General features: G+C 37.8%; 1 protein-coding gene across 1 annotated transcript; it reads right to left on the bottom strand.

Annotated features, from left to right (window-relative positions):
- Smc4 (structural maintenance of chromosomes 4) lies at positions 1-27,966 on the bottom strand. Its single transcript, XM_013016221.1, has 22 exons — positions 27,784-27,966; positions 27,199-27,390; positions 25,659-25,835; positions 19,372-19,536; positions 19,163-19,290; positions 18,407-18,547; positions 17,001-17,151; positions 15,328-15,492; positions 13,372-13,605; positions 12,377-12,562; positions 9,961-10,122; positions 7,635-7,860; positions 7,452-7,531; positions 5,896-6,048; positions 4,682-4,808; positions 3,774-3,963; positions 2,686-2,830; positions 2,321-2,494; positions 1,588-1,770; positions 1,240-1,472; positions 338-521; positions 1-251 (listed from the first exon to the last, which is right to left on the bottom strand). Exons 1-22 carry the CDS (start codon positions 27,883-27,885, stop codon positions 99-101), a joined length of 3,651 nt encoding a protein of 1,216 aa, XP_012871675.1. The 5' UTR covers positions 27,886-27,966; the 3' UTR covers positions 1-98.

The following is a 27,966-nucleotide window of genomic DNA, read 5'->3' as shown; positions in this document are numbered from 1 at the left end:
TAGCTTAATATGTACTTTATACAACCACGTGTAATCTTTTACAAACAGAACCAGAAATTCACCAAATCTGTCCAAACTTGCCATCGTTAGGATAAAGTTCAACAAAGTCCTTTAGATGCAATTTCTTTTGGGTTAACTGCAACACTCTTTGTTATATTGTATGTCTTGTAAATTCCAATAAGGCGATCTGAAATCTCAAACATATTGTTTCGAAGAGAAATTATGATGAATTGGGCATTTTTTGTTTGTTCCTAGAAAAAAAGAAAAAGTAGTAAATAATCCAAATAATTCCATGGAGTCACAAAATTCCAGAATGAAAACAATGATTATGACTTACATATATGTAAAATGCAACAATGGACACATTTTTAAAGTCCAGGGCTGCGTCTATCTCATCCATGAAGTAAAGGGGCGTGGGCTTGTAGTGGTGAAGAGCAAATACTAAGGCCAGTGAGCTGAGCGTTTTCTCTCCTCCTGAAAGGTTGAAGATCTTCTTCCAGCTTTTCTTAGGTGGCCGGACACTGTAATTAGGTAATCCTTTTAGTCAAATTATGTGTAAAATTGTGTAAATTACTTCTACCAGCCTCCTTGGGAATTCCTATGTGCTTTTCACAAATGAATTTTTTTTTTTTTGAGAGCGGCTCCCTATGTAGCCTGGAGTGGCTTTGAATTCACAATCTTCCTGCCTTTTTACCCTCCCCCGCACCCAGCACTTAGAACCATGAACCACCATGCTTGGCTTACCTACCACCCTCCTTTTTTCTTTTCTTCTTTTTTGGTCGGTCGTGGGGCCTGAACTCTGAGCTGGGCGCTGACCCTCAGCTGTTCAGCTCAAGGCTAGCACTCTACCACTTGAGCTACAGCGCCACTTCCGGCTTTTTTTTTCCTGCTTATGTGGTGCTGAGAAATTGAACCCAGGGCCTCAGGCATGCAAAGCAAGCGCTCTACCACTGAGTTACTTTCCCAGCCCCATCCTCCTTTTTTCTAGGTGGTTTAAAAACCCTTTGTAGAAGATGAACATTAGGAACATCTAATAAAATTTGAAGATCTCAAAGATGAGTTAAGTATGCTTGCTCTTTGTTTCTTTTAACTAAGGCTATAAAAAAAACCAAACTACACAAATACCTTGTGTATTTGTTGGCCTGTAATTTATACTATAAGCTCGCAAATATATAAACAAATTAGCTAACCTTCATAGCTCACCCCTAGAAATATTGAACAGCAATATGTAGAACAAACCTGAACATGATTCCTTCGGAGAAAGGATCCAAGCTGTCTACAAGTTCTAGTTCAGCATCCCCTCCTAGAGTAAGCATCTGGTAATTTTCCTTTAATTTATTTGTTATTATATAAAATCCTGCCATAAACTCATTAAGCCTTTGTTTTCGAAGGTCTTCATATGCCCGTCTAAAATTATCTCTTTCAGATGTAATTTTGTCCAGTTCTGCTACTCGTAGCAAATACAATTCTTCCTATGAGAAGATTGTGAGAAAAACTTCAGGTATAAGTTTCAGATCATTATAAAGTTAGAAGTTATGATTCAGGCTAAGAATTAAGAGAATCTATTATGCATCAATGTATCCAAACCTTCTTTTTATACTCTGCGATGGCACCGAGGTTTGGTTTCATTTCATGGCGCTGGGCTTCCAACAGTGCAATTTGGTTTGTTAGAGAATCTGGGTTCTTGATTGCTTCCAGATCCTTTGGGCTCAGAACCGAAATCTCCTCAACAGGATGATCTTCTATAGGATGCAATGTCAGTTTTGAAATCTAAAAGTTCAATTAAGATGAGAGGATTTATTTTTTACATTTTAAAATTATATCTTTAAGTAGTTGTACAAAGAAGTTCCCATTCTACAAAACAGTATGTGAGTACAAGGTGTCTGACAACATTGTCACCCATTGCTCTTAACCCATCCCTTCTCACTTTTTTTTTTTTAATTGAGATTAGGTGATTACGTAAGTGTCACATATTTCACAGTATTGTGGAATAGTGATAAACATATTTTAACTTTCACAAGGCAAATCGACATCATGGTTTTTAAGAAAATACAATCATACAAATATGAAATCATGATGAGACTAATTTGTTAATGAATGCTCAAAATTAGTTCAATAAAATTACCTGTCATAAAATGTAAGATTTTCTAAAATCTTTAATTCTGGGGTTGCCCAATTCTAACAAGTACTCAATCTTTCCGCACTATTGTTTAAAATGGTGCTTTATAAATAGACTGTATCAAAATTAATAATCACAACTGGCCTCAAAACAAAAACCAATAAGAGGCTCAAATAATGAAGTAAATGGTAGCACTCTTACCTCCTTTTGCCAGTATTTTGTCTTAGAGTTATGTTCAGCAATATGACCATCTATTTGCTCAAGTTTCAACTTAATGCTCAGTGCATCTTTTTGAAGAACATGTTCATTTTCTTGAATAACTTTCAGTTCCTGAAGAAGGCTACGATGTTCTTTCTGGATCTCTGGCAAGGATTCCTATAAACCAACAACTTCTAGAGCCACGATTTTTCCAACAACGTATTTTCCCAGTGCAGTTAGCAACCTGTCCCCATATCCCTTCCCTTTTATTCACACAAAATTGGATACTCACTTTTTGTTGTACAAATAGGTTTAGTTACACCGCTTTGGGTACCACTCTTCCTCCATCATACAAAATAAAAACGTACCTCAGCAGCTTTTGTGTTGCTGATGACCTCTTCTGCTTTCTCATCAAGGTTTTTTAGCTCTTCTTGTAAGTCCTTCACTTCTTTCTCGGTATCTTTTATTTCTTTCTCTGTGCGAAAGGCAGAGTCCTGTGCCTTTTTAAAATTTCTAAAGCAAAATGACAGTGAAAATGTAGTAATGAGATTTGAAAGTCTACCAAGGAATTTTTCAAGATACTCAAAGTGACATTTTTTTCCCAACTCACTGAGCCACTTTAACTTGGATTTTATGCATTTCTATAATTATGAAGATGAACTATGATTTTATCAAATACATATGAAATTTCTTATATAAGCTCTAATATCCAATTTTAAGACTTTTATGCAAAGCTATCCATTTGGTTATGAAATCTTTTTAGTTGGCAGTCCTGGGACTTGGAATTCAGCCTGGGTGCTGTCCCTGAGACTCTTTCTCAAGACTAGTGCTCTACCACTTGAGCCACAGCACATTTCTGGTCCTTTCTGAGTGGTTTATTGGAGATGAGTCTCATGGACTTTCCTGCCTGGGCTGGCTTCAAACTGTAATCCTCAGATCTCAGCCTCCTAAGTAGCCAGGATTACAAGCATGAGCCACTGACAACTGGTGAAATCTGTCACTTTACCTATGTGTCTATCTTATTTTCAGTGATTCGTATCTGTAGCTAGCTTTATTTTACGTATGTCATTAGTATTCTCAAAGGTTAATTTATTCAGGATCCATGAAGGGACATACAACTTAAGTCTTATGAGTTGTGGTAATGAAATTAGAAAAAAATCCCATAACTTAATGGGGCTGGAAATGCTTCAGTGAACAGACCTGCCTTACCATGCACTACATAAAAGAGCCAGTACAGTCTTGCCAAGAGATTCCATTCTTATCTCTGTTCCTCTAAATCACAGAAACAAAACTTATATTTATGCCTCAAAAATGGGGGAGTTACAAAATTGCAGTTTCCTAAGATACCTTGTTTACCAGTTTTAAAACGTAGGCCATTGGATAAAGGCTCCTTCACTGTAAATTGTTTCCTTAGTAAAGCCCTGTTGGGTAACAAAAGGGATAGTACACACATTACCTGTCGGCAGTATTGATTGCTACTTGGGCTTTTGTAATAGCAGAGGCACATTCATCTAACTGCTTGTTGAGTTTATCCAGTTTGTCTTGCTGGGCCTTGAGTTTATGGTTGTTGATTTCTACGATGAGATCATGTAACCGCTTAACCTCAGCTTCTACCTTGCCAGCTTTCTCTGCCACACCATCATATTCTGAAATAGAAAGTAAAGACCTCAATTCATGTTTCTGTATTACCCACCATTTTAGCTATGAAGTTCATCAATGACAGCTATGCAGGAGAATACATTTTAGGAAAAAGTAGCTTAAACCCAAACCCCATATGTCAAAAATGCTGTTGATGGATGCAGGTAGCTTTATGCCTGTAACCCTAGCTACTCAGGAGGTTGGTTGAGTTCTGAGGATCATGGTTTGAAGCCAGCCAGGGCAGCAAAGTTCATTGGAGAGACGTTCCATTAATCACCAGAAAGCTGGATGCCGAGCCTTGGCTCAGTGATAAGAAGCACCAGCCTGAAGGAAAAAAGCTCAGGGATAGAACCCAGGTCCTGAGTTGAAGCTCAAAAATCAACACAAATGCTGTATAACATTCTCTGGCTCAGCTGTGAACATACCTACTTATGTCCAGACTATTTTAAGATCTTAGTTTTCTTCCTCTTTAATGGTATTTCACTGACTACTGGTCTCATGATTCTTAGCTTTCCACTATGTACCTGATCCATTCTGCAGTGTTTTTTTTTGTTTGTTTTGTTGTCAGAAAATACCCTTTAACTACCTTATTTTTGACAATCTCCAAAGTCTTTCTGTTGGCCTAGGAATATGGCTCAAGTGGTAGAGTGCCTGCCAAGGAAGTATAGGGCCTTGAGTTCAAACCCCACTACAGTCCTACTCCCTAAAATACACCTTCAAACATACCTGCTTTGAAAGCGCTGACATTTCCTTCTAGCAGTTTCTGTTTTTTTTTGTCAGGAGCTGTAGCAAGTACATTAGCTTCAAGTTCCTTAACTTGGACACTCAAATATTCTTCCTGTTCCGATAAACGCTACAAAAAAAATAGCATTTAAGGTCAACATTTTAACTTAGTAACACTTATGTTTGCTTTGGACATTTTGTACTTAAGAACTTCAAGAAAAGATAAACTTCTATAGGAAAAGGATAGAAAACAAATACAAAACTGAACAAATTTCTGTGTAAGCTTGTTACAGAGCTTAAGTCAAAATGCCATCTCCAGTTCAGAATATAAAACCATACAATGTGCTTATTACTAGTGTTCAAACACTGACAAGAATTTGCATTTTTTGCTTTTGTTGCTAGTAGTGTGTGAATTAGAATTCACTTGGAGAGCAATTTGGCATTACACAACAAATTATCTGATCACTAAATACTGTGAAATACTTGTAACTGAAGGAAACGTATATATAAAGGTACCTATAAGGACACTTAGTCATACATATAATAGAAAAATAAAAATATAGTAAATAAAAGTGGGGCTGGGAAGGTGGCTCAGTGGTAGAGCGCTTGCCTTGCATGCCTGAGGCCCTGGGTTTGATTCCTCAGCACCACATAGCAAAAAGAAAAAAGCCGGAAGTGGCGCTGTGGCTCAAGTGGTAGAATGCTAGCTTTGAGCTGAAGAGCTGAGGGTCAGCGCCCAGGCCCAGAGTTCAGGCCCCATGACCGGACCTCCCCCCCCAAAAAAAGTAAATAAAAGTGCTCTAAAGCAATTCAAAACTAAGGAAATGTACATTGGGAAGAAAACCATAACTTACTAAGTAAGGAAAACTAGATAAAACATTAGAAAGCGAGATCAAACTAGTATGTAAATATATTAGATGCAACTGAATAGTTTTAAAAAAAAATGCACACTCCAAGAAGGCAATGATTATTTGGGTATTTTCTAAAAAAGCTTAAATAGTGGGCATGCACTGCCTTTTCAAAATCAAGAAAACGTTCTACAATGAAGAGAATGAAATGATCAGAAATATAGCTGCTAAGTGGGGGCAGATTCTATGGAGCACAAATGGGAGGAATGGCTGGGTGTTACTCTTCAGCGCACAAGGAAATGAATCACCCTTTGTATTTATTTACTTGGTTCTGCCCAATTCAGCTGATAACACAGACACACACAGTACCTGGATGCTTGCAGTAAACTTTTCTAGTGTATTCCTCATTTCTCGTTCACTGTGCCGTAACTTAATTATGACTTCTTCAAGTTGTACTTTCTGTTCTTGGATTTGTGTTGCTTTTTGAGAATCTTTTTGCAACTGTGATTCCATTTTATTTACCTACCAAAAAAAAAAAAAGGAGTGAAATTTTCTTCATTTCAGATTGAATAAAGACCACCCAAACTTCTGAAAGGTGAGAACAGGCAATAATCTCAGCCACTTGGGAGGGTGGAGGCCAGCCCATGTACGAAGCATCACACACAGGCATGCACACACATGCACACAAAAAGCAAAACCAAAACTACAAAATAATTACAACACCAAAAAGAAAACCTGCTGTTCTCAAAGATGATAAAACCAAATCACACAGTTCAAATCTTAGTACTAAAACTTAGGAGATAGTCAACAAGTTTCTGTGTAGAAAAACAACTGTTAGCTATACGAAACAAAACACCAACTATTATAAAGCCATATATCATTCAATTGAGACAAGCGTTCACTTAAATATGTGGGGAAAAAAAAATCAAGGCATATTTTGGATAAAGGTATATAGGACATGCCAGTGTTCTACCACTTATCTGTACCCTAGCCTCCAGTTTTGGAAAAGAAAATTTGGAACCATGCACTAGAAGTCTTTGCTACATTTTCTACCTTAAAGACATACTCTCAAAGAGAAAAAAAAAATACAATATTCCCACTTAAATGTCAAATATAAGTGACTAGTTGGTGAATTATAAAACTTATGCATATCTAAATGTGGTAACTGAAAAATCTATGTTGAACACTATTTCTGGGGTGTTGAAAACCAGAGCCTATGCACACTAGGCAAACATTCCCACTCTGAACATCCTCGGGTTTGCACTGTACCCCTCCCTCCCAGCCCCAGTCAGTCTTGTGAGTACATATTACTGGTAATATGGGTGGGCTGGTGGCACTGTCATGGTGACTTTTCTTCTCCCATGTACAAGGTACTTCCATCAGCCTCACCCGCTATCGCTCACTCCCCCCGGCCTAACTCCCCGCTGCTTAGAACAATTTCGAAAGGTTCTATTGTCCTGTTTTCATCTACAGCATACTTTCTAAGGCTCAACATAAACTTTTTACTACTAGGAAATATAATTGTGGCTCAAATGGAAGGGTGCCAAGCTTGAAAGTCAGTACCAGGCAGGAAGTTCCAACTTGCAGCAAAGAGAGAAAAGTTATCAGTCACTTATGTAGAAAAAAAAAATTCAACCTTAAATTTCAAATCTGGCATCTTTTCAGTACAGTATACTTTCAAGATGGCTGAATCTTGGGACATGTTAAAATAAGTGTGAGCAGGCTGGGAACGTAGCTTAGTGGTAGAGTGCTCACCTAGCATGCATGAAGCCCCTGGGTTTGACTCCTCAACACCATTTACACACACAAAAAAACCTGGCCCTGTGGCTCAAGTGGCAGAATGCTAGCCTTGAGCAAAAGCAGCTCAGGGACAGTGCCCAGGCCTTGAGTTCAAGCCCAGTTGGAGGAAAAGTGTGTGCACTGACCTCTTCCTCAGAGATTTCCAGGACGAGTGATAATCCCATTCTCCCCTTCATCACTTTGCTTCCACCACCAGTCATTGTGCCTAGAGAACAGGGAGTCAGGTGGGTCTCAGAGGCATTGCCCAGCAAGAGTACATTCATGCAGCACATTCGCGGCAGGAAAAGTTTTTTTTGTTTTTTTTTTACCTGACTGTTCTATGATTTGTCCCTGTAATGTCACCACTCTCCACCGTCTGTCCTTCTGATAGGCTACTCTTGTAGCTTGATCCAAGTTGTCAGCTACCAAGGTATCCCGCAACGCAAAGTAAAAAGCTTGGCGGATTTTGTCATCATTTACTTTAACTAAATCAAATAACCGAGGGGTGTTTTCAGGAGTTTGAATTTTGGTCATCTTTTTTGCCCACACTGCCATCTAAAAGTTAAAAACAAACCAGCCAACCAACAAACAAAAATACATGTATATAGTTAAAAACCATTTCTTTTCATAATGCTAAAGGAAATACTATCATTTTATATCAACTCTAAGGAATTGAAACTAAAAATCTATTAGATTATATTTCTAAACAAAATAATAATCTGAACGCAAATTAACTCAAAACAGAGCCAGGCGCTGGTGGCTCACGCCTGTAATTCTAGCTACTCAGGAGGCTGAGATCTGAGGATCACGGTTCAAAGCCAGCCCGGGCAGGAGAGACCGTGAGACTCCTATCTCCAATAAACCACCAGAAAACCAGAAGTGGCGCTGTAGCTCAAGTGGTAGAGCGCTCGCCGTGAGCTGAAGAGCTGAGGGACAGCGCCCAAGCCCAGAGTTCAAGCCCCACGACTGACAAAAAAACAAAAACAAAAACTCAAAACGGGCTACAAGTCTAAATAAAGAAAGCAATAAAACTCTAGAAAACATTTGCAAGAAACTGGGCTTACCAATATTAAAAACTATGTGTTTTTTTTTTGTCAGTTGTGGGGCCTGAACTCTGGGCCTGGGTGTTATCCCTCAGCTCTTCAGCTCAAGGCTAGCACTCTACCACTTGAGCCACAGCGCCACTTCTGGATTTGTCTGCTTATGTGGTGCTGAGGAATTGAACCGAGGGAGGGCCTCATGCCTGCAAGGCAAGCATTCTACAACTGAGCCACCTTCCCAGCCCCAACAACTATGTTTCAAAGGCCACCATTAACAAAGTAAAAATACATCCCTTACAATGGTAAGAAGAGAAGTAGGAAGTATTTATAAAGAATTTATCAATTCTAATCTTACAGGAGATTTGTACACGGAATGTCAAGAACTTTTAAAACTTACCAATATCATCAATAAAAACATGGCAAAGGATTTAAAAACTCCCAAAGAAGACAAAGTAACAGGAACATGCAAATGAAGGCACAATCACATGTCATTTTGCATTTATTAAGATAAGACCGTGTAGCTGGGCACAGGTGCTTTATACCTGTATCAGCTATATTTAAGAGACAGAGATGCCAGGATCATGGTTCAAAGCCAGCTGAAACAGGCAGAAAGTTCGATCTTTATCTCCTATTAACCATGAAAATGGCAATAGTAGTGAAGTTAAGGCTCAAGTGGTACTGTTAGCCTTAAGCAAAAAACTAAGGGACAGTGTTCAGGCCTTGAGTTCAAGCTCCAGTGGCAGCACACACAGAAAACATATTAAGACTGTATAATACCAAATCCTGTAAATGGTGTGAAGAAACTGGAAACCTTATTCATGCAAGTAGGAAATAGTAGTCACTGTGGAAAACAGTTAAAGAAGGAAACCTGACCCATTGGTGCTATTCCTGTGTCCAGATACCTAGAGAACTTCAAATTAATTCATGTTCACACAAAACTATACACACCAATATTAGTAGTACTGTGAAAACAATCCCAAGCAGAAACAGTCCAAATGTACATCAACAGATGGCAAACAAAATATGTGTGGTACACACAATTCAGAATAAGATACTTGTGGCAATGAAAAGGGATGAAGGTCAGACATATGCCACCAAGTAGATGAACATGAAAGCCAGCTATATACATGAGTGTAGCTAGTTCTAGAATGCATAAAGCTAAAAGACCAAAGGCAGGTCAGTGGTTGTAAGGGGGTGGGTGTGAGACTGGGGTCAGGTGGCTCACTTATATTGCCTATTTGAAGGAAATATTCTGCAACAGGACAATGGCCACAACTGAAAACTCCCCTGACTACACTGAAATCAACCGAACTTCATACTTTAGTGAATTACTGATACATAATCAGAGCTACCTTTACTATGAATGAAAGCTTTATTAAGAAAAACTGGTTACGGATAAACAAGTTCTGGTCACACACCGGAAAACATTCTAACACTGGGTCTTTTAGCTGAGGCATAGCAAGTTCTTGGTTTTTCTATAACCATGTAAACCAGAACCTGACACAATTCTGAAGACCTGTCATGGTTCACTTAGTGTAGAGAAGTTTGAATTCAATGGGGTTTTAAAAAGCAGCTAGCTTCAGTTCAATGCAGGCAGCTCATTATGAATACCCACCTTATCTAGACCTATGAAGGTGGCAACTCCAATGTTATGTCTCTTCAGGAAGTTCACACATTCTTGGGCTGTATCGATAGAATCAACAACGATGTAGTCTAAGGCATGACAACACGATGAAATGGCAATATCATATTTTTCATCAATGGCTCCTAAATCCCCCTTAAGAAGTGACACACACACAAAAAATCTGTAATTAGAAAAGAATTATGTAAAAGCACAGGACCCATTTCTTTACAAGTCAGATTTTCAATGTTAATTTTAATTGAAAAACTAAAAACATCCATTGTTAATGAAGATACCAGGCTAGGTATAGCACACATCTGTACCTAGCACTCAGGAGACCGAGGCAGGGTCAAGTAACCTTGCAAGCCCCTGTATCAAACCATAAAAACCAAAACAAGAAAAAAAACAACAGGGCACACAGAGAAAATCTTGGTGCTCCTCTCTTGGCAACCTTCCCTTCCTGCAGGGATCCGGTCGGAACCCAGGCCCAGGCTCACTGCACAGCTCTCTACCACGAACACTTATGTCCAGCCCGACATGTAGCTCATCTGAAATTTTCATGAGCACAAAACAAAAAAAAAACTCTCATTTCATGAAAACATACAAAGTAGATATGAGACCTAACAATTAAAAAAATTTTTTTTGGTTTAGTCATGGGGCTTGAACTCTGGGCCTGGGCGCTGTCCTTCTGCTCTTCAGCTCAAGGCTAGTGCTCTACCATTTGAGCCATAGCACCACTTCTGGCTTTTTTCTTACGTGGTGCTGAGGAATTGAATCCAGGGCCTCAGGCATGCAAGGTAAGCGCTCTACCACTGATCCACCTTCCCAGACTGAAACCTAACAATTATAAACAAATGACTTGCAGAACTTTCAATTACTGAAGTCATCTATTACTAAGCTATGTAGCAGCACTGGTTGAATGACTTTAGTTTTCCTTGAGATCAAAAAATAGAGCCACATTATTTGACTTCAAGAAAAAAATGTGGAAGTCACTGATACTAGAGACAGAAGCTAACTTACACCTATTAGTCCAGCTGTTTCCATCTTTGTGTGACCTAGGGACTGCATGAACTGGCTCCTTTGACTCTAGCTTTACTGAGCCTCGGGGCAGGAGATGAATAGGGTTGAGGTACTGATTTCCCACCTCCTGCAGGCGTAGGGTCCTTTCCTTTTTGAGGCTCAGGAGCCCTAACAGTACCCACTATTACTAGTTAATGACGTGTTGATTTCCCTAAACCATAACTGTAACTCCAAAGTACGTTATTAAAACCTAGAACACCAAATATCTATCAATCAACCACTTAATAAAAAATGTATTTAGGTGCTACTGGTTATTTTACTTAGGACCTCACCTGAGAGAGAAGTACACCTCACCTGAGCCATACACAAAGCCCTTTTCTTTATTTTTGGGATAAGGTTTAGTGTTTATACTTGGGGCAGGCAGGACCAAGATCTTTCTATTTATTTTTCTGAAGAAGCTATAATGACAGGCTGGTATAATCATGACTACTTATTGGGTGAGATGGGATCTTGGAAGTGTTTTGTCCAGCCTGCCTTCAAACTGTGGCCTTTTTAGCTCTGCCTCCTGGGTAGTTGGGATTATAGGCAGAGTGACTGGCATCTAGCAAATTTTAATTATTGTGAGTTTTGTTAAGTTTGTCAACTACTATTAGTTACTGGGGTTTGGGGGGCGCAGGGGAAGAGGCTATAGTTAATTTCTAATACTACAGTTATTTTTTTTGGAGGGAACTCAAGCTCAGAGACAAATAGAACACTTCTTCTGTCTCATTTGCGGTAGCTAGATCTAAAATATATCTGGACAAGATAACTTATACAGGGCTCTATGCATCTACACATGAAGCAAACAATAAACAGACTAAAGGAAGATACTCTTAGGGGAGGAACCCAAAAGCTTAATTTCTCTAAACATCTACAATATTATTTATCAGAAAGAATTCCAGTAGAAACAGTTTCTCTTTGTTGCTGTTACTGTTGGGTGTTTTTTTTTTTATTGTTGTTTTTATCTTTTTTGGGGGTGAGCAAAAGAGAGGCAGGGGAATGGGAGGAGGGTGGGCAAATGCAGTCATGGTATTCAGTATGTACTATGTCAGAAATGAACTATGCAACTTAGGACAGAGAAGGGAGAGAAGCTTTACCTGACTTACAGAATATAACCCTTCTATACAATTCCTTAATAATGCCCATAAAAAAGAGTTAAGTTTACTTATCAACTTTCCATAGTTAATATTTTTTGGGCTATGCACAAAATGATTGCAAATTGTTCAAAACTAATTGAAATACAAAATGTTTGAAAATTAGTGTCCCATATTATATAATCAAGAGGATAAGATTATAATTTACATGTCTTTTTTGAGAAAAGTGTAGTCATTCCCAAATAAATTTATATTACCAATCTTCCATAAATTCCTGGAATCCTGCCAGATTTTTTTTCTTGAATGACTGCATCAAGGACTTTCCCCCTACTTCGATTCATTGCTAAGGAACTCTTTGCTTCTTCAACCTTTTGAAAAAGATCATGAACCAAACTCTTCAAGTTTTTTTCTTCTTGTGTAAGTTTTTGGAATTCTTTTTCTTTCTGGAAGTGGAAAATAAAGAGCATGAGCTCAAAGGCATTAAATCCTAACTATGCCCAGTCATTGCACAGAAGTCATCACAATGCCTTAGTAATGAAGACACATGGGAACTAAGCTTACACATGACAATTTGGGTCTGGCTTTGAAGACACCGCTGCATGGGTCTCTTGCTTGTTCAGGGCTAACATAAGGACAAAGAGCACTATGGTTCCAAGAGCATCTCCCTGGACTCTGACTAAGGAAAGTACTGTGGCACCATGTATGCACGAGCATGTCCCAAGTTTCAAGTTTTGCCTTTATTAAAGCAGACTGGGGAGCTGGATCCCAGTTATGGGTGATTGGGACTTAATATGGTTATGCTATGCTTTCTGCCCGATAAAAAAAATGAAATCTAAACACCACCACCACCAACAAAACAGAGCAATACCACTAGCCCAGGTTTGTTCTTTCTGACTTTTATGTTGGTCCTAGAGCTTGAACTCAGGGCCTGGGTACTATCTCTGAGCTTTTTTTTGCTCAAGACCAATACTCTACCACTTTGAGCTGTAGTTCCACTTGTAGTTTTCTGGAGTTTCACTGGAGGTAAAAGTCTCATGGACTTTCCTGCCTGGGATGGCTTTGACCTATGATCCTTAGATCTCAGCCTCCTTAGTAGCTAGGATTACAGTATGAGCCACCAGTACACAGCCCAGCTAGTTTCTTAATACATAGCACTTGAAGTAATAAGATGCTGACCCTGTTTTTCTGAAATTATACATCTACATGCTCTTCACTGTAGGCACTAATATGAAATATGAAAACAAAGTTTTACCTCCTTTAATTCCCGTTCAGTTTGAGGGAGCTTGGCCTCTATATCTTTGATGGCAGTTTTCCTTTCTTTCAGAGTTTCAGAAGCTGTAACCAAGGCTTCTTTCGCCTTATTTAGTTGAGACACTGCAGTGTTATGACGGCTGAGATAGATATCAAGTTCTGACTGGGCCACATCCATCTTTGAACGTGCTTCATTAACTGATTTATTGAAACCCATAAGTTCTTTTTCTCGACTCTGTTAAAATAGAAATACATTAAATCTGAAATATATTCACTTTTAAACCTAAAGTAGAATGAGTACCATAGAGATTTTGTTTTTTGTTGGTCATGGGGCTTGAACTCTGGGCCTGGGTGTTGTCCCTCAGCTCTTCAGCTCAAGGCCATACCCTCTACTGCTTGAGCCACAGCACCACTTCCGGGTTTTCTAGTGGCTTATTGGAGATAAGAGACTCACAGACGTTCCTGCCCTGGCTGGCTTTGAACTGTGATCCTCAGATGTCAGCCTCCTGGGTAGCTAGGATTACAGGTATGAGCCACCGGTGCCCAGCTTATATGTAGTTTTGAAATCAATTTAGTAAGATGCTACCACCACAGAAATAATCCTTACAAATAGAGGTTAACTTAGTTTACATCTAGCTGTCATTGTTCTCTGATGCCACAAGAACCTGGTGAAGCAGATCTTAGCATGCTCATTTATGGACATTTTAAGCCAGAGGACTAATTGGGTCTAAAGTTTATAATTCAGCCTCTTCCCACATTAGCAGGTATAAGAACCACTCAGAAGTTTTGAGTATGCTGATAAGTGACTGTGCACTTGTATGTTACTAAGTTAATGTGGCGGCTCTCTATAACTCTATCATTTGTGATGGAATGACAGATTTACCTCACCATGTACCTCCCCTTATCACACAGGCTCTACTTTGGTCCTGCAGCCTCAGGACACATCATATTCCAAAGCAGAATCGACTTACGCCAGCAGCCCCAGTGGCTCTTTATGCAGTCAATTATATCATTTCTATTTGCTTTGTGCTTACATAAAGCATGTTCTGTTTCCTCATCTCGAGGAAGATGACTTGACACCTGAATCCTGCACAAGAACAATGAAGTGACCCCATCACCGCTGTAAGACTTTTTTTTTGGGTCCGGTCGTGGGGCCTGAACTCTGGGCCTGGGCGCTCCCTCAGCTCTTCAGCTCAAGGCTAGTGCTCTACCACTCGAGCCACAGCACCACTTCCGGCTTTTTTTTCCTGCTTATGTGGTGCTGAGGAATCGAACCCAGGGTCTCATGCATGCAAGGCAAGCACTCTACCCCACTGAGCCACCTTCCCAGCCACATCACCGCTGTAAGAACTACAACTCTTAACTGAACACACGAACCATGTCACCCTGTGCTTGGTAAGTCCTTGTGTTTTAAAGGTGGCCACATTAGTTAGTAAGGAATAACTCAGAAGATGAAAGGAAAATGGGATGCTTCTGTAAGCTTAATAATAGCTATATGACAAAGTATTTGATACTTCTGCTGTGACTAATTCTGTTAACTTTTTAAAAATGGGAAAATAGAAAATAAATGGGGGAAAGTGTAGACCGAAAATCTGATATCAAAAGGCTATGTAAGGGTCTTACCATAGCCAGGCTGGCCTTGACCTTTGAATCCTCCTGCCTTAGCTTCTCAAGAAGCTGGGATTATAGTACAGACATTTCCCACATCTGGCTTAACCAGTCTTCAACTGGGTGCTAGTAGTGTGATCCTAGCTACTCAAGACTGAGATCTGAGGACTGCATTTCAAAACCAGATATGGCATGGAAGTCTATGAGACTTTTGTCTCCAACTAACCACCAAACCCCCAGAAGTAGAGTTTAAGAATAGTACCCAGGCCCCCAAGCTCCAGGAGCACTACTCCCAAATCTCCAAATTAAAATCTAACCATCCAAATCAACAGTAATAAAAGAATCTTACTTCTTTTTCATTCTGAAGCCCTTGAGTTTCCTGTTTTAGGCTGTCCATAACTTCCTTCAACTTTTTTTCTTCTTTCTCCTTTTCCTTCTCAAGGGAATTGCTTCTGGCTGTTGCCTCAGTTATGATATTCTTACTCTTGACAGGCAGATTTTTAAATTCTTCAGCCTGAGATTATAAGACAAACTAATGTTCACAGGGATACATGTTTTTTAGGCCACACAATATTATCAAAGCTTGATCATTTAAAAATGACTCCTTGAGGAAGTAGACATGTGGTTCAAATGGTAGAGTCCTATGAAAGAAAAAGCTTGAGCAAGCATGTGAGTCCTGAGTTCAAGGTCTAGTATCAGTGCACGCGCACAGGTACCCCCTTCCCCCCCACAGAGATTTGTGTATATCTGAGAAAATGTCACATGAAGTCTACTCTTTTATAGCAAACGTATGCAAATAAAGAGATGTTAAAAAATTGCTTGGTTTGCGGTGTGCCTCAATGGCAGACGGCATGTGTAAGGAAGGCCCTGGCATCAATCTCCAGTACTTTTGTGAAAGGCTAGAGCCACTTCTGGTTTTCTAGTGGTTAGACTTTTCCTGCCTGAGCTGCCTTTGAACTGTGATCCTCAGATATCAGCCTCCTAAGTAGCTACGATTATGGGAGTGAGCCACTGGTACTCAGTTTTCCAGTATACTTCTCAATTAGATCTGAACTGGCTTTAGTAAGTATTTTCCCATTTGCTTGTGACTTCTGTATTCTCAGTCACAGTAAAAGCCAGTAACTTATGAAAAAAAAAGTTCAGAGAAGGGCTTTTAGGTAGGCATCTTGTCTCTCCTGATTTCAAGCTACATATCCTTCTTCCATAATAAATGCACTCTATACACATGCAATTTCCTGATAAATTGTTTACCATGTATTACATGAATTATAGTTATTCTTCCCCATTCCAATCCTACCACTTCTGGTCACTAGACACAGCTATTGTTTTATCCCATTAGTACCTTCTGGACCAATCAATTACTCAAGTACTATCACAGCACTTGACCTGGCTATGCAGTTTAGGGGTTGCTCCTAGATACTGATAGACCAGTCCTAGAAAAGACAATCTTCACAGAACTTTGTTAGCATTTTGAATACGAAGTGTTTCCATGAACACATGGTAATGCTTCACCTGCAACTGTCATGTCACTAGGGGAAGAAAATGTTCTAAGGAGGCTGTGATTCTGGTGTCCTACCTATGTATGGATAGAATTGCAAACATGGTACCCCCAGGTTACTTGATTCTGGCTCTAGTCATACTAGCTAGGGTTTTTCTATATTAAAGCCCAAATTTCATTTTCCTTTAACTACAGAACAGATAACTCAACATTGTAAATTATGAGCTTCCTTATTTTTGCTATAATCCCTTTTTCCAAACACTATACTAAAAGGGAAAACTATCATCACCACCAAGACAGCCACTGATTAAGTCAATGTGTACAAGGATCCCTTAAGAGGATAAAATAACATTCAATAATAAACCATTCAGTATCCACAATCATGAATCATTCTCTCAAGATCTATTTATCATTCACAGACGTGATAATTCACCATTCTCTTCGGCAACAGGACAAACACACTTGTGGACACAATAAAGATTTGATATGCAGATAAGAAATTTTCTGATTCCCCTCCCACCTACCTTTTCTTTATCTTTCTGAAGTTGTTTCTCTAGTTTTTTAGCTTTAATTTTAGCATGTTGCAATTTCTCTCTAACTTGAACATCTTCCAAATCTAATTGTTTATATTTTTCTTTATTCTCCTCGATAAATTTTGTGATTTTATTCAGTTTCCTAGTAAAGCAAGTAAATCATTAGTCATTATTTTGGATATTTATTCAAAGCCATACTATAGACCCTTTCCAGTATAAATATGCTCAAAGTTTTACACAGGATCCTAAACATTTCTATCTCCAAGCTGATCTCCCCATAGGCACAGACACGAACATGTTTACTATGACAAAATTGATTTGCTTTCTCAGGGAAGGAAATATTTGACATTTTCTAGTAATTGTGATTGCAAGCTGCATCAAAATTAAAATGAAACTTACAAAGAGATACTGGTGTCATTGAACAGTGGCAGAGTAGGGTCAAATTAAAATTTAAAAGAAATCTAATTAGAATAAACCCAAATCTACCTCTATGAACTTTACTTTTAAGTTTTTATTTGGTACTGAGATGATTATGGTTCGAAGCTAGCCCAGGCAGGAAAGGCTGTGAGATTCTTATATCCAAAACCTCAGAAACTTAGGGACAGTACCAAGGCCCCAAGTTTAAGCCTCAGGACTGCAGGCCTGCAGGACCAGTGGGGAGAAGAGGAGGGGAGGAAATAATTCATCTACGGAACATTTTTGGTTTTGTACCTGTATTGCCACTAGGGGGTGACAATTTCCTACTACAGTATTTAAGGCCTGAATTAGCCACTTAATCTGTAATAAACTGGATATAGGGCAATGGTTCTTTTTTGATGTGGGGCTTGAAATGGCCTGAGAGCTGTTCCTGAGCTGGCACTCTACCACTCTGAGCCACTTCCAGTTTTCTGGTGGTTAATCGGCGTTAAGAGTCTTATGGAAGCTGGGTGTCAACGGCTCACACCTGTAACTCTAGCTACTCAAGAGGCTGAAATCTTAAGTCAAAGATGAAAGCCAGTCCAGGCAGGAAAGTCTGTAAGTCTCATCTTCAATTAACCACCAGAAAACCAGAAGTGGATCTGTGGCTCAAAAGTGGTAAGAGTGCTAGCCTTGAGCAAGAGAGCTCAGAAACAGCACCCAGGCTGCTGAGTTCAAGCCCGGCGACCAACACCAACAAACAAAATAAAAAACCACCTAGACCTTCCTGCCCAGGCTGGCTTTGAACTATGATCCTCAGTCGCAGCCTCCAGAGAGTTGGTGGGATTACAGGCATGAGCCAGTTTTTTGTTTTTTGAGAAAAGAAGATAAATGCTTTCTGGCAAAAGTATCCTAACTATGAAGTATCCTAACTATGACCTAGTAGTAAGTATACACACTGCAATAGAATTAACAATCTAAATACTTTCCAAAATACCTACTTCTCTACATCTTTAACATCTTTATTCTTAGCTTTCATTTCATCTGACAGTCTATTACTCTTCTCATTGATTTCTTTGGTCTCTTCATAAATTTTTTCCTTTTGAGTTTCCATTTCAGCAATTCGTTTCTGCAGGTCATAACTAGAGAAAGAGGAAAAAAGGAGACTCTAGAACACTGTTTCTAAAATTGTGCAACTGTTTTAGTAAAAATCAGCTGTTCCCAAAGTAATTTTTCATTTCAATATATAATGTACTATCTACGATAGATCACCATCTAGAAATTATTCAATGGTAAATTCTAAAAATAACCCATTCACTTGAAATTGCCTGCTGTTTGCATACTGGGAGTGCATAACTGTACCAGACCCCTACCTCAACAAGTCACTCTGTGGCACCGTGGTTATGGGTCTCCACCGAAAGGTATTAGGGTCCTGATAGTGGTGAAGCACCAGGGACAAGACCTATGATGGAGGAACTACACACACTTGGGATTGGCCTTCTCTAAGGTTTTAGGGACCCACAGGAGAGGGTTTTTTCCTTGGTCTGAGGAGATTACTGTATAGAAGTATTAATAACCAATCAGGAATAATAAATTTTTACAAAGGTGTCTCTCAAAGTATAATACCAAAAAGTACATGATCTTATTGAAATAATCCCTAATTTAATGAATTTATTACTTCAAATAACTAACAAACTTTTACTCTAGTACAGCAAAAACTACTTTTACTGGTTAAAACACTAATTAAAGTTACTTACATGTAGTATTGACAAACATGATTCTTTTTTTTAAATATTTCATTTTCTAAGGTCAGAAACTCAATGGCCATGTTCTTCTCTCCTTCTAAGGCATCCTTTTCTTTTTCTACCATTTTAACTCTGTTTAGCTAAAACAGAAAATAAAATTTTAAAATATTTTCTATGTATAAAGCATGCCAACAATAGATTTAAAAAACAAACAATTCCACCTTCTCTCCTCTGTGTTCGTTCAGTACTTCAACTCTCCGACACAAGACTCTAATAGGTTCATTCAGCCGACCACAGCCAATTATGTCTTCTAAGTACTCAAGCATACCCTCATCATGTTCAGTCTGGCCTTTTGGTTTCATCATAGCAATCTGTTCAACTTCACCCTTTAAAAAAAGTAATATTCCATATTCACTGTATATGTTTAGCTTAGTCTTAGGGGAGAATCAGGGCAGTTAATTAACCAACAGCAACAAATAACTTATGTTCATCAAATAGCTTTTATATAAGGAATGTATATTTTTATTCCCTTAAATTCTTACAAGATTACAATGTCTACTCGTAAATACACATAAAGGCAAAAGGAATAAGCAAGTAAAGTTTAACTTTCCTTTTCTCGTTGGTTTTGGGGCTTGAACTCAAGGCCTTAGGCACTGTCCCTGAGCCTCTATGTGCTCAAGGCTAGGACTCTACCACTTGAGCCATAGCACCACTTCTGGTTTTGAGTGGTTAATTGAAGATAAGAGTCTCACAGGGCCTCTTCTGCCTGGGCTGGCTTTGAACTACAATTCAGATTCAGATTCCTTAAACAGTTTTACCATGAAAGGTCCTCCTGAAAATATTTTTACGATTATGTTACTAATATTTGGTAATGCTGCTACTATACAAATTGCTGATCATATCAATACTTAGTTAAATGGCTCACGACAGTAATCCTAGCTACTCAGGAGCTGGAGATCTGAGAATAGTGGTTTGAAGCCATAAGACACTTATCTCCAATTAATCACTCACTCAAAAACCAGAAGTAGACCTGTGGCTCAAAGTGGTAGAGAGCCAGCAGACCAGGCCCTGAGTTTAAACCCCTCAACAAAAACAAAACAGAACAAAACACAAGTCTTAGGTGGAAAAGGAAGTCCTCTATTTCAAATAGAAATAATGAAAGAAATCCAACTGATCACCTGACCACAGAAAACTCTGTACTGGCATATGACACCAACCTTGTGTTTGCAGTCCATCTAGCAATTTTAAACTATAATTGAAACTTAGATCAACTTAATATATTTTTATGTCTTCATTTTGTTTACAAAGACAAAAAAGAAGCATATATTATCAGGTTAACTGTAAGGCAGACTGCCAGGGCAATCATTTGGTTTGACAGAGGAAACAACTGTCTGAACATGTTCAGGCAAAATACAGCTTATCCTTTGCTAAAGTAGTCTGCTTGTTGCATATTCTACATGCTGGAATTGAATGGGCAGGCAGGGTGGAAAATCTCTTACTTCCACCCAAACTGCTAAGTGTCTATGACCTGAACTTAAATATTTGGAGCAAAACTTAATAACCAAGTGTCTGTCACAATTTTAAAGAAAGCTTGAATATAACAGTATCAAGTAAAAAGAAATTCAAGGTACAATATAGAACAATACAATACAGCTCATTTTTTGGTTTAATCACTGCAAGGAGGTTGCTGACATTGTTTGGGAAAGGGAAAGAGGGCAGGCCAGTGAGGGCAAAACTGACTTAACAGTTGTAAAAATTGTGTTAATGTAACAATTAAATCACCCCTTCACAGAACTAATGTAAGTGAACTAAAAGAAAAAGGACTCTGACAGAAACATTTTAAACTTTTTATATCTCATCATTGCAGTACCCTGCCAAGTATAGTGAAGTTGTTAATCCATTTATTCTATATAACATTCAGTATATTATGTATGAGTGTATAAATGGAATAGATTGCACAGAAAAATACCTTCCTAACACCACCACACACTATAACCAGAAAAATGAAGGAAAGGGAGGGAGTAAAGCTATTAGGAAGCACCCAGTCTTAGGAGAAAGCATATTTTGGTTATGTTAGGAGAAAGCTTATTTTGGTTATTTTTTTTCCTTTTCCAAATAAGATAAAGGATGTAAAGCTGACTTTTTTACTCTTTAGTAAGGCTGCTCCGTTTTTTTACATTTTAAAGAAAAGCTCATTGATAAATTGCAATAGTCCCACCTCAAACCCCTCACAACATTTGATTTTAGATTTTAACTGTATTATTGGCTTAGCACACTGAAGCCACAGGGTGTGAACTGGGTGTTAACTTATATTTACTGTCAGGACTGCTGTGGTTTTGAGATGCTGACCACCAACTTCTCTTATGGTTCTGTCCTTCTTGTCCTCTATGTCCTAGCACTCACTAGGAATAGCTAACTCCTTAATCCTTATTCTATTTTGTGATGGCATTTGTGGGATGACAGCCTGTTCACAACAGACTATATATTTTTCAGAAAACATATCCACACCATGTGGAATATAAATTGTTTTCAGTTAGGGCAATGACATAATCTGCCAAGGTTCCCAGTTACAAATAGCATTTGTTGGAACAACCACATATAAAACCTGTTAAGCCGTTATACAGGACCTGAGGTTGGTGAAAAGGCATTCAGTTTTCTCTACCCTCTATAGATTAAAGCATACTAAATGAGGCCCCTCCTCACCAGCTGTTACTCCTGACTTGAGGGGTTGGGCTGGGTATGAAATGTGTGGTAGAAAGCTTCCTAGCAGGTGAGGCTCTAGCTCCCACCCCCAGATTACTAAAAACTAACAGCAAAACAAAATCTCAAAGTACAACAAGATCTTAAGTCTTAACTTATTCCTGTATTTACCATAAAAATTAAGCTCAAATTGCTAGCAAGGATAAACTATACAAAACCAAACAGTATACAGCTATAATAAAGCACTTTTTCTTAGTACGACCATATCAAGATAAATACACATCTGCACATCAAAATTCAACAGCCCAGAATGACTAGACTTTCACTGAGCTCTACTTCCACGCATGGGCTTGAACATTCTATTCTGCTCTAACAGTATTCATACCTATTTTGGTTGCTAGGGAGAAACTACCTGTTTATATCTCTGCAATCCCAATAGCTGAGGTATTGGGGTGTATTACTGATTAAGGCTAAGGGTGTTTTAATGTTAACAGCTACAGACTTCTATGAAGAAACCAGAACCCAAATTGTTTACTGTAGAATCATAACTGACGATACAGAGGCTATAATTCTAATCTATGACAATCCACCATCCAAAGTAAAAAACAACAAAAGAACTTAGCCTTTCTTATGAACTTTAACATAGATTAAAAAAATTAAACTTATTTATGAGATAGTCTCATTATGTAAGTACTTCAGATTGGTTCAGAATTTGACATCTTCCCATCTCCACTGTCTGAATGCTGCGATTACAGGCATGAACCACATGCTCTGATTTTAACTCAGATTTTGTAGTACAAAGACATCAAGTTGGATGAGGTATCATAACACATGCCTGTAATCCCAGCTACACAGGAGGCACTTGTATAATTATGGTCTACGGCAGGCGAGGCAAAAATTTGAACCCTACCAGAAAAAAGACTAAAGCAAAAAAACGGGCTGGGGGCATGAGTGAAGTGATAAAAGTACCTGCTAAGCCTGAGTTCAAATCCCAGTACCACCAAAAATAAAAAGCACATAAAGCTGAAAATTGTCAAAATTAAAGTTATACTACTAGTTGTAGGTCTTAAGGACTTTAGAAAAACATTCTGGAGACAGATCATTAATGCAACTTTGAAGTGAAATAAACTTTACCCTCGCATAGGGCAGATACATTAACCAATGAAGCAAAACCAATTAAATATACTAAGTTATTGTCAGAAATACAAAACAAATAAGCTCTAGTTGTTTAGGCCAAATAGTTATTCATGGGACAGAGGGTTCCAGGAAGGCACACTACATGTGAAGAGGAAAAAAAAAAAAAAATATATATATATATATAAAACTTTCCTCTAGGGAAATAACAGGTCAACCATAACCTAATGCTTTTAAGAATCATGTTTAACTTTTTTCTAAAGTTACACTATCATTTGCTCAAAAAGTTGCCCATTTTATCAAGATATCTGAATTATACAAAATAATGAATTTCATTGATTATAAAATTGTAAAGATTTATTTATGTCCATACCTTCTACCTTGAATTGTCTAATTTTTTAAAAGTTATACTTTTATAAGCCATTTTTATATTAATTACCAACTCTTAGCATAGTGTCTCACTTGAGTGGTTAATCAAAGTTTAAAATGGATCCAAATACTAGAAATGCTTACTTGGAAAACTTATGAAACCGATATGTAAGGACTATGAAAATTTTACTCCTGTGGAATTCTAAAATTAAACGATTTTTAATTTTAAAAGTAAAATTTTATTTTTACATTTAGATTCCTTAGGACACGAAACACTACTACACAGCTCCTGTGTTGAATTCAGCTTTCTTAAATGTTGATATAACTGTACCTTTAGTTATATCTATTCTAGTTCTGCTTCTTTGTTATAATTGAGTTAAGGCTCTTATCCAAACTGCACCTTTCAACTGAAGTTTTACTCTAGTATTATTTGAGCATTTTTATTCAGAGCACAGAAAAGGCTCTGTCTGTGCTTTCTATCATTAGGTCAAAAGGTTTAGACAAGCCGGGCGCCTGTAATCCTAGCCACTCAGGAGGCTGAGATCTGAGGATCACGGTTCAAAGCCAGCCCGGGCAAGAAAGTCCGTGAGACTCATCTCCAATAAAACCACTAGAAAACCGGAAGTGGTGCTGTGGCTCAAGCGGTAGAGTGCTTGCCTTGAGCTGAAGAGCGCAGGGACAGCACCCAAGCCCAGAGTTCAAGCCCCATGACTGACCCCCCCCCAAATGGTTTAGACACTATGTACTTCAGAAGCATATAAACTCCCAATTTATAAACTATTTTTATTTACTTGTTTGGGAAATTAGTGTGTTTTTAGCTTCCTGTATTATTGAACTATGTATATAGAAGCTTTATAGAAAGGGAAAAAAATCTTTAGAAGAGTTTAAATGCAGTCTACTTGCTTTTGATGAATTTTTGCAGAGACATAAAACTGATCACCCCAGGATGACAGTAAAGAAATAGCAAAGAACAAAAAGTAAAATATGACTACACTCTCCTGCAAAACCTTAGCATAATTAAATTATAAAGGGACACATTTTTAAATTTCCAAAAAATCTAATTCCAAGAAGCCTACAAAGCTTGATTAAAACAAACACTCTACCTATAATGCTTTGCTTTAAGTGTACATTTACATTAGTTCAAATCTTATTTAGAAATATACCTGCAACTGACTTCCCAACAGTCATTTAAAATTAAGTTTGGGTCAAAGAAGTACTGTTAATGTACCTGCTAATAAAGTGTATTAAACTAAAAATTATTCCAGAATGTTGATTTGCCTTGTATACTATCAATGTAACAAGTATTTTAAAAGATAACAAGAATAGACTAGAATGTTTGAGGAGTTTGGAATCACCCAGACGTTCCAACAAGACATTTAGTATCCAGATCTCCAACTTGTTTTAAAACCAGTGACACAAGATCCTCCAGGTAATCCAGTCATTTCTGCTTTATGAAAATAATATTTTTCTTACTATGCTTCCAGTGATTCTAGATAGCACATGAGAGTAAGATGTCCTTAAATCAAACAGGAATTTAAAAACACTCAACAAAGCCAAGATTTTACACTCAAAACTATTTTTTTTGGAAGATAAAGACTCAGGGAAGAAAAGTATCAATCTATTCTGGTAGGATATACTTTTATTTACAAAAATAATTTCTAATTAAAAGCACCTGATTCTAAGCACTTAATAAAAGACTTTTGTTGTATAAGAGTTGTGATAAGAACGTAACTATCAAGTTACATTCTGATCTAACAACAGTAGTGAATGTTCAATAAGTAGGCCATTTTAAACAAAACAAAAACCAATCTGAGGAAACGTAAGCAACCTAGTGTTAAACTTGAGTGCTGAAAGATTAAATTTGATAAGTGCTTAAAAAAAAAGGATAGTCTATTAAAAGGCTATAAATCTCACTGAAAATATTATCTTAGAGGGAGACACAGACTTGGGTGACAGTTGCGGTATCCCTGTCACACTAAAGCAGCACAGTAATATTGGTGTTTCATACTTATGTCACCACGCCAATATTTACGTGCTGCTAGAGTGGAACAAGTACATCAGTGCATCAAAATATAAAACACACATGTGAGAATGAAAGTAATAGTTTTGAATGAGTTTCCTTAAATTTCTAGAGCAGCAAATAATGATTCGCATTTTGACTATAGTATGTAAACCATGATGTGCTGCTATAGTACTTTAAGGTCTCAAGAATGCAGGATCCACCAACAGGGCTGCCCTCCAGCTTCTTCCATAACAAAACAACAAAGCAAAAAGACAATCTCTCTCAAGTCTATTCTGAACTTACCTGTAAGATTAGAAATCTATTATGGTCCAAGTCAATTCCATGGCTTCGAAGAAGATTTCCAACATCCTTAAATGTTTTTTTCTTCCCACTAATGTGATAGACAGAAGTATTATCTCTGTAGGCCGTTCTAGATACATAGAAGTTACTATTAGGCACGACTTCATAATCATCCCCTTCCTGTTTTGAGGAAAAACAAAACCAGAAAACAACTTGGTTATTAAGTCACAGGTCTGCTTCAGATTCACACACTTTATACTGAAACTAAGTTTATGGATTAAATACTTCAACTTACACACATACACACAAACTGCCGGTAGTTCTCAAAAATAAACTTGCTTAGAACAAATAGATATTTGGCTCCTTTTCAAGGAGGCCCCAAATCAAAATGCTAAATCAAGCAAACAAACAAAAACTTCAGCTCTAGAAAAGCCTGAAAAATAATATTGGACTGTTAGGAGACAATAAAGGTAGACAGGAAGTCCAAACACATCTGAACAAACCCACCCAAATGAATACATGCTAACAGACTAAGCGACTCCATCTTTCTGAAGAAAAAGAAAGAGTAATAATAGGCTGAAACTTTTTGGGGGGTGGGTGGGGGTGGCAAAGAATGCACCATCAGCTGAGGTAAAAAGAACTGTAACTAAGTTTCAACTCCATTCCTAATTTAAACAACAACAAAAAAATCAAGTACAAATGTACTTTCACATTAAAACTCACCCTCAAAAGCTGTCATTTTGAAGCTATGGCTTCTCAATTTCAAACGAATAGAATGTAATAAACAGGCAATGGAATAAAATCTGATTTACTGGCAATCTATTTTTTTAGTCCAAATTATGCCACAACATGATTTAAGAAGCAAAATTAAGATAGCTGCTTCTTTGTAAGCTTTTTATAAAATCAAACAAAAGAAAACAGTAGCTAAGTCACTTTCCCATTTCATTATGTAGAATTGTTTTATTTAAGTCTTAATCAGTTTTTGAACCACAAATAAATTCATCCTTAGAGACCTCTCTGTCCCAGAATACCAACAAAACTATGTACGTTTAACCTATAACCATATATATTTCTACAAAACAAGTTAAATTGAAAAGCTCTTCTATATCACAAATACACAGGACCACTAATACCGAATTTAATGTGATTGACATAATGAAGACGGTAAACTTGGTTAACTATTACGTTCTCAAGATTAGGTAACTTATTCTGAAGCAATAAACAAATTCCCAAAAACAACCCTAAACAGAATGCCTACTTAGCACCTAGAATCCTAAAACTACTCAATGTTTTATTCCAAGAAGATAATGATTACCAAGCTATTTATAATCCATTTTCTGGCTAAAAATGTTCATGTTTAACAGCCACCACCATTCTCCCAAAAGAGATATGACCATGGAGGTAATGAGAGCAACCTTTTACTTAAATTCACATGTATTTTTAAAAGCTGACTTAATCTAACAGGAATAACATGTGTAATGCATTCAAGTCCTTTGTTTTCCTTACTCGAAGTTGCAAATAGAAAACAAAACAAAACCCTTACCTTATCAATTATCTTTTGGAAATGAACCTCTACAGTGCAACTCTGAATATCCTTATGTTCATCAGAATTATGAATTAGCACCGACAGTTTCTTAGATCTTATTTTTTGAGCTCGATAGCCAAACACAAAAAGCATAGAATCGATAACATTGGACTTGCCACTGCCATTTGGCCCAATAATACAGGAAAAGCGCTGCATAAGAAAAAAGTATTTTTTTTTAAAGCTGAAGACTGATTAAATTACTTTTTACTTGCAGTAAAAATTACAGGCACTCAAAAGTTCTCACTAGTAGAAAACACATAATTTATACTTTCTTACATATTTTCTCCTTTACGATACCTTAAGTAAAAAATTCTAATCCAGACGTTTTATAAAACATCTTAATAAAGAGAAAATATTACCCTCAAACACAAACACACGATTCCACCCAACGAGAAAGAACTTCAATACTAACCAGGTACCAAAGATACCAGATGACTAAAACCTCATTCGGTTGTTAAAACTCATAGGCACAGAAAACAGTAAGCAAACAGAAACATTTGTCTTGAAGAAGTATTACAATAGTTTCTTGAAACAGACTAATACCTTATGGAAAGGGCCCAGAATTTTCTCCCCGGCATAAGACTTGAAGTTCTGGTTTACGATATGAGTTATCATGAGCCGAGGAGCTCCAGCTTCACTGGTCATGGCTGGGGGTGGGGGTGGAGGAATACTACTCAAAATTTCTTCTAAACTTCTGTCATCTAGTTCCTCAGCCGGGGCCTCTAA

This window comes from Dipodomys ordii, unplaced genomic scaffold (assembly GCF_000151885.1).
Source record: "Dipodomys ordii isolate 6190 unplaced genomic scaffold, Dord_2.0 Scaffold30, whole genome shotgun sequence".
In the NCBI taxonomy this organism is placed as follows: domain Eukaryota; kingdom Metazoa; phylum Chordata; class Mammalia; order Rodentia; family Heteromyidae; genus Dipodomys; species Dipodomys ordii.
This window is presented reverse-complemented; position numbering and strand designations above follow the sequence as displayed.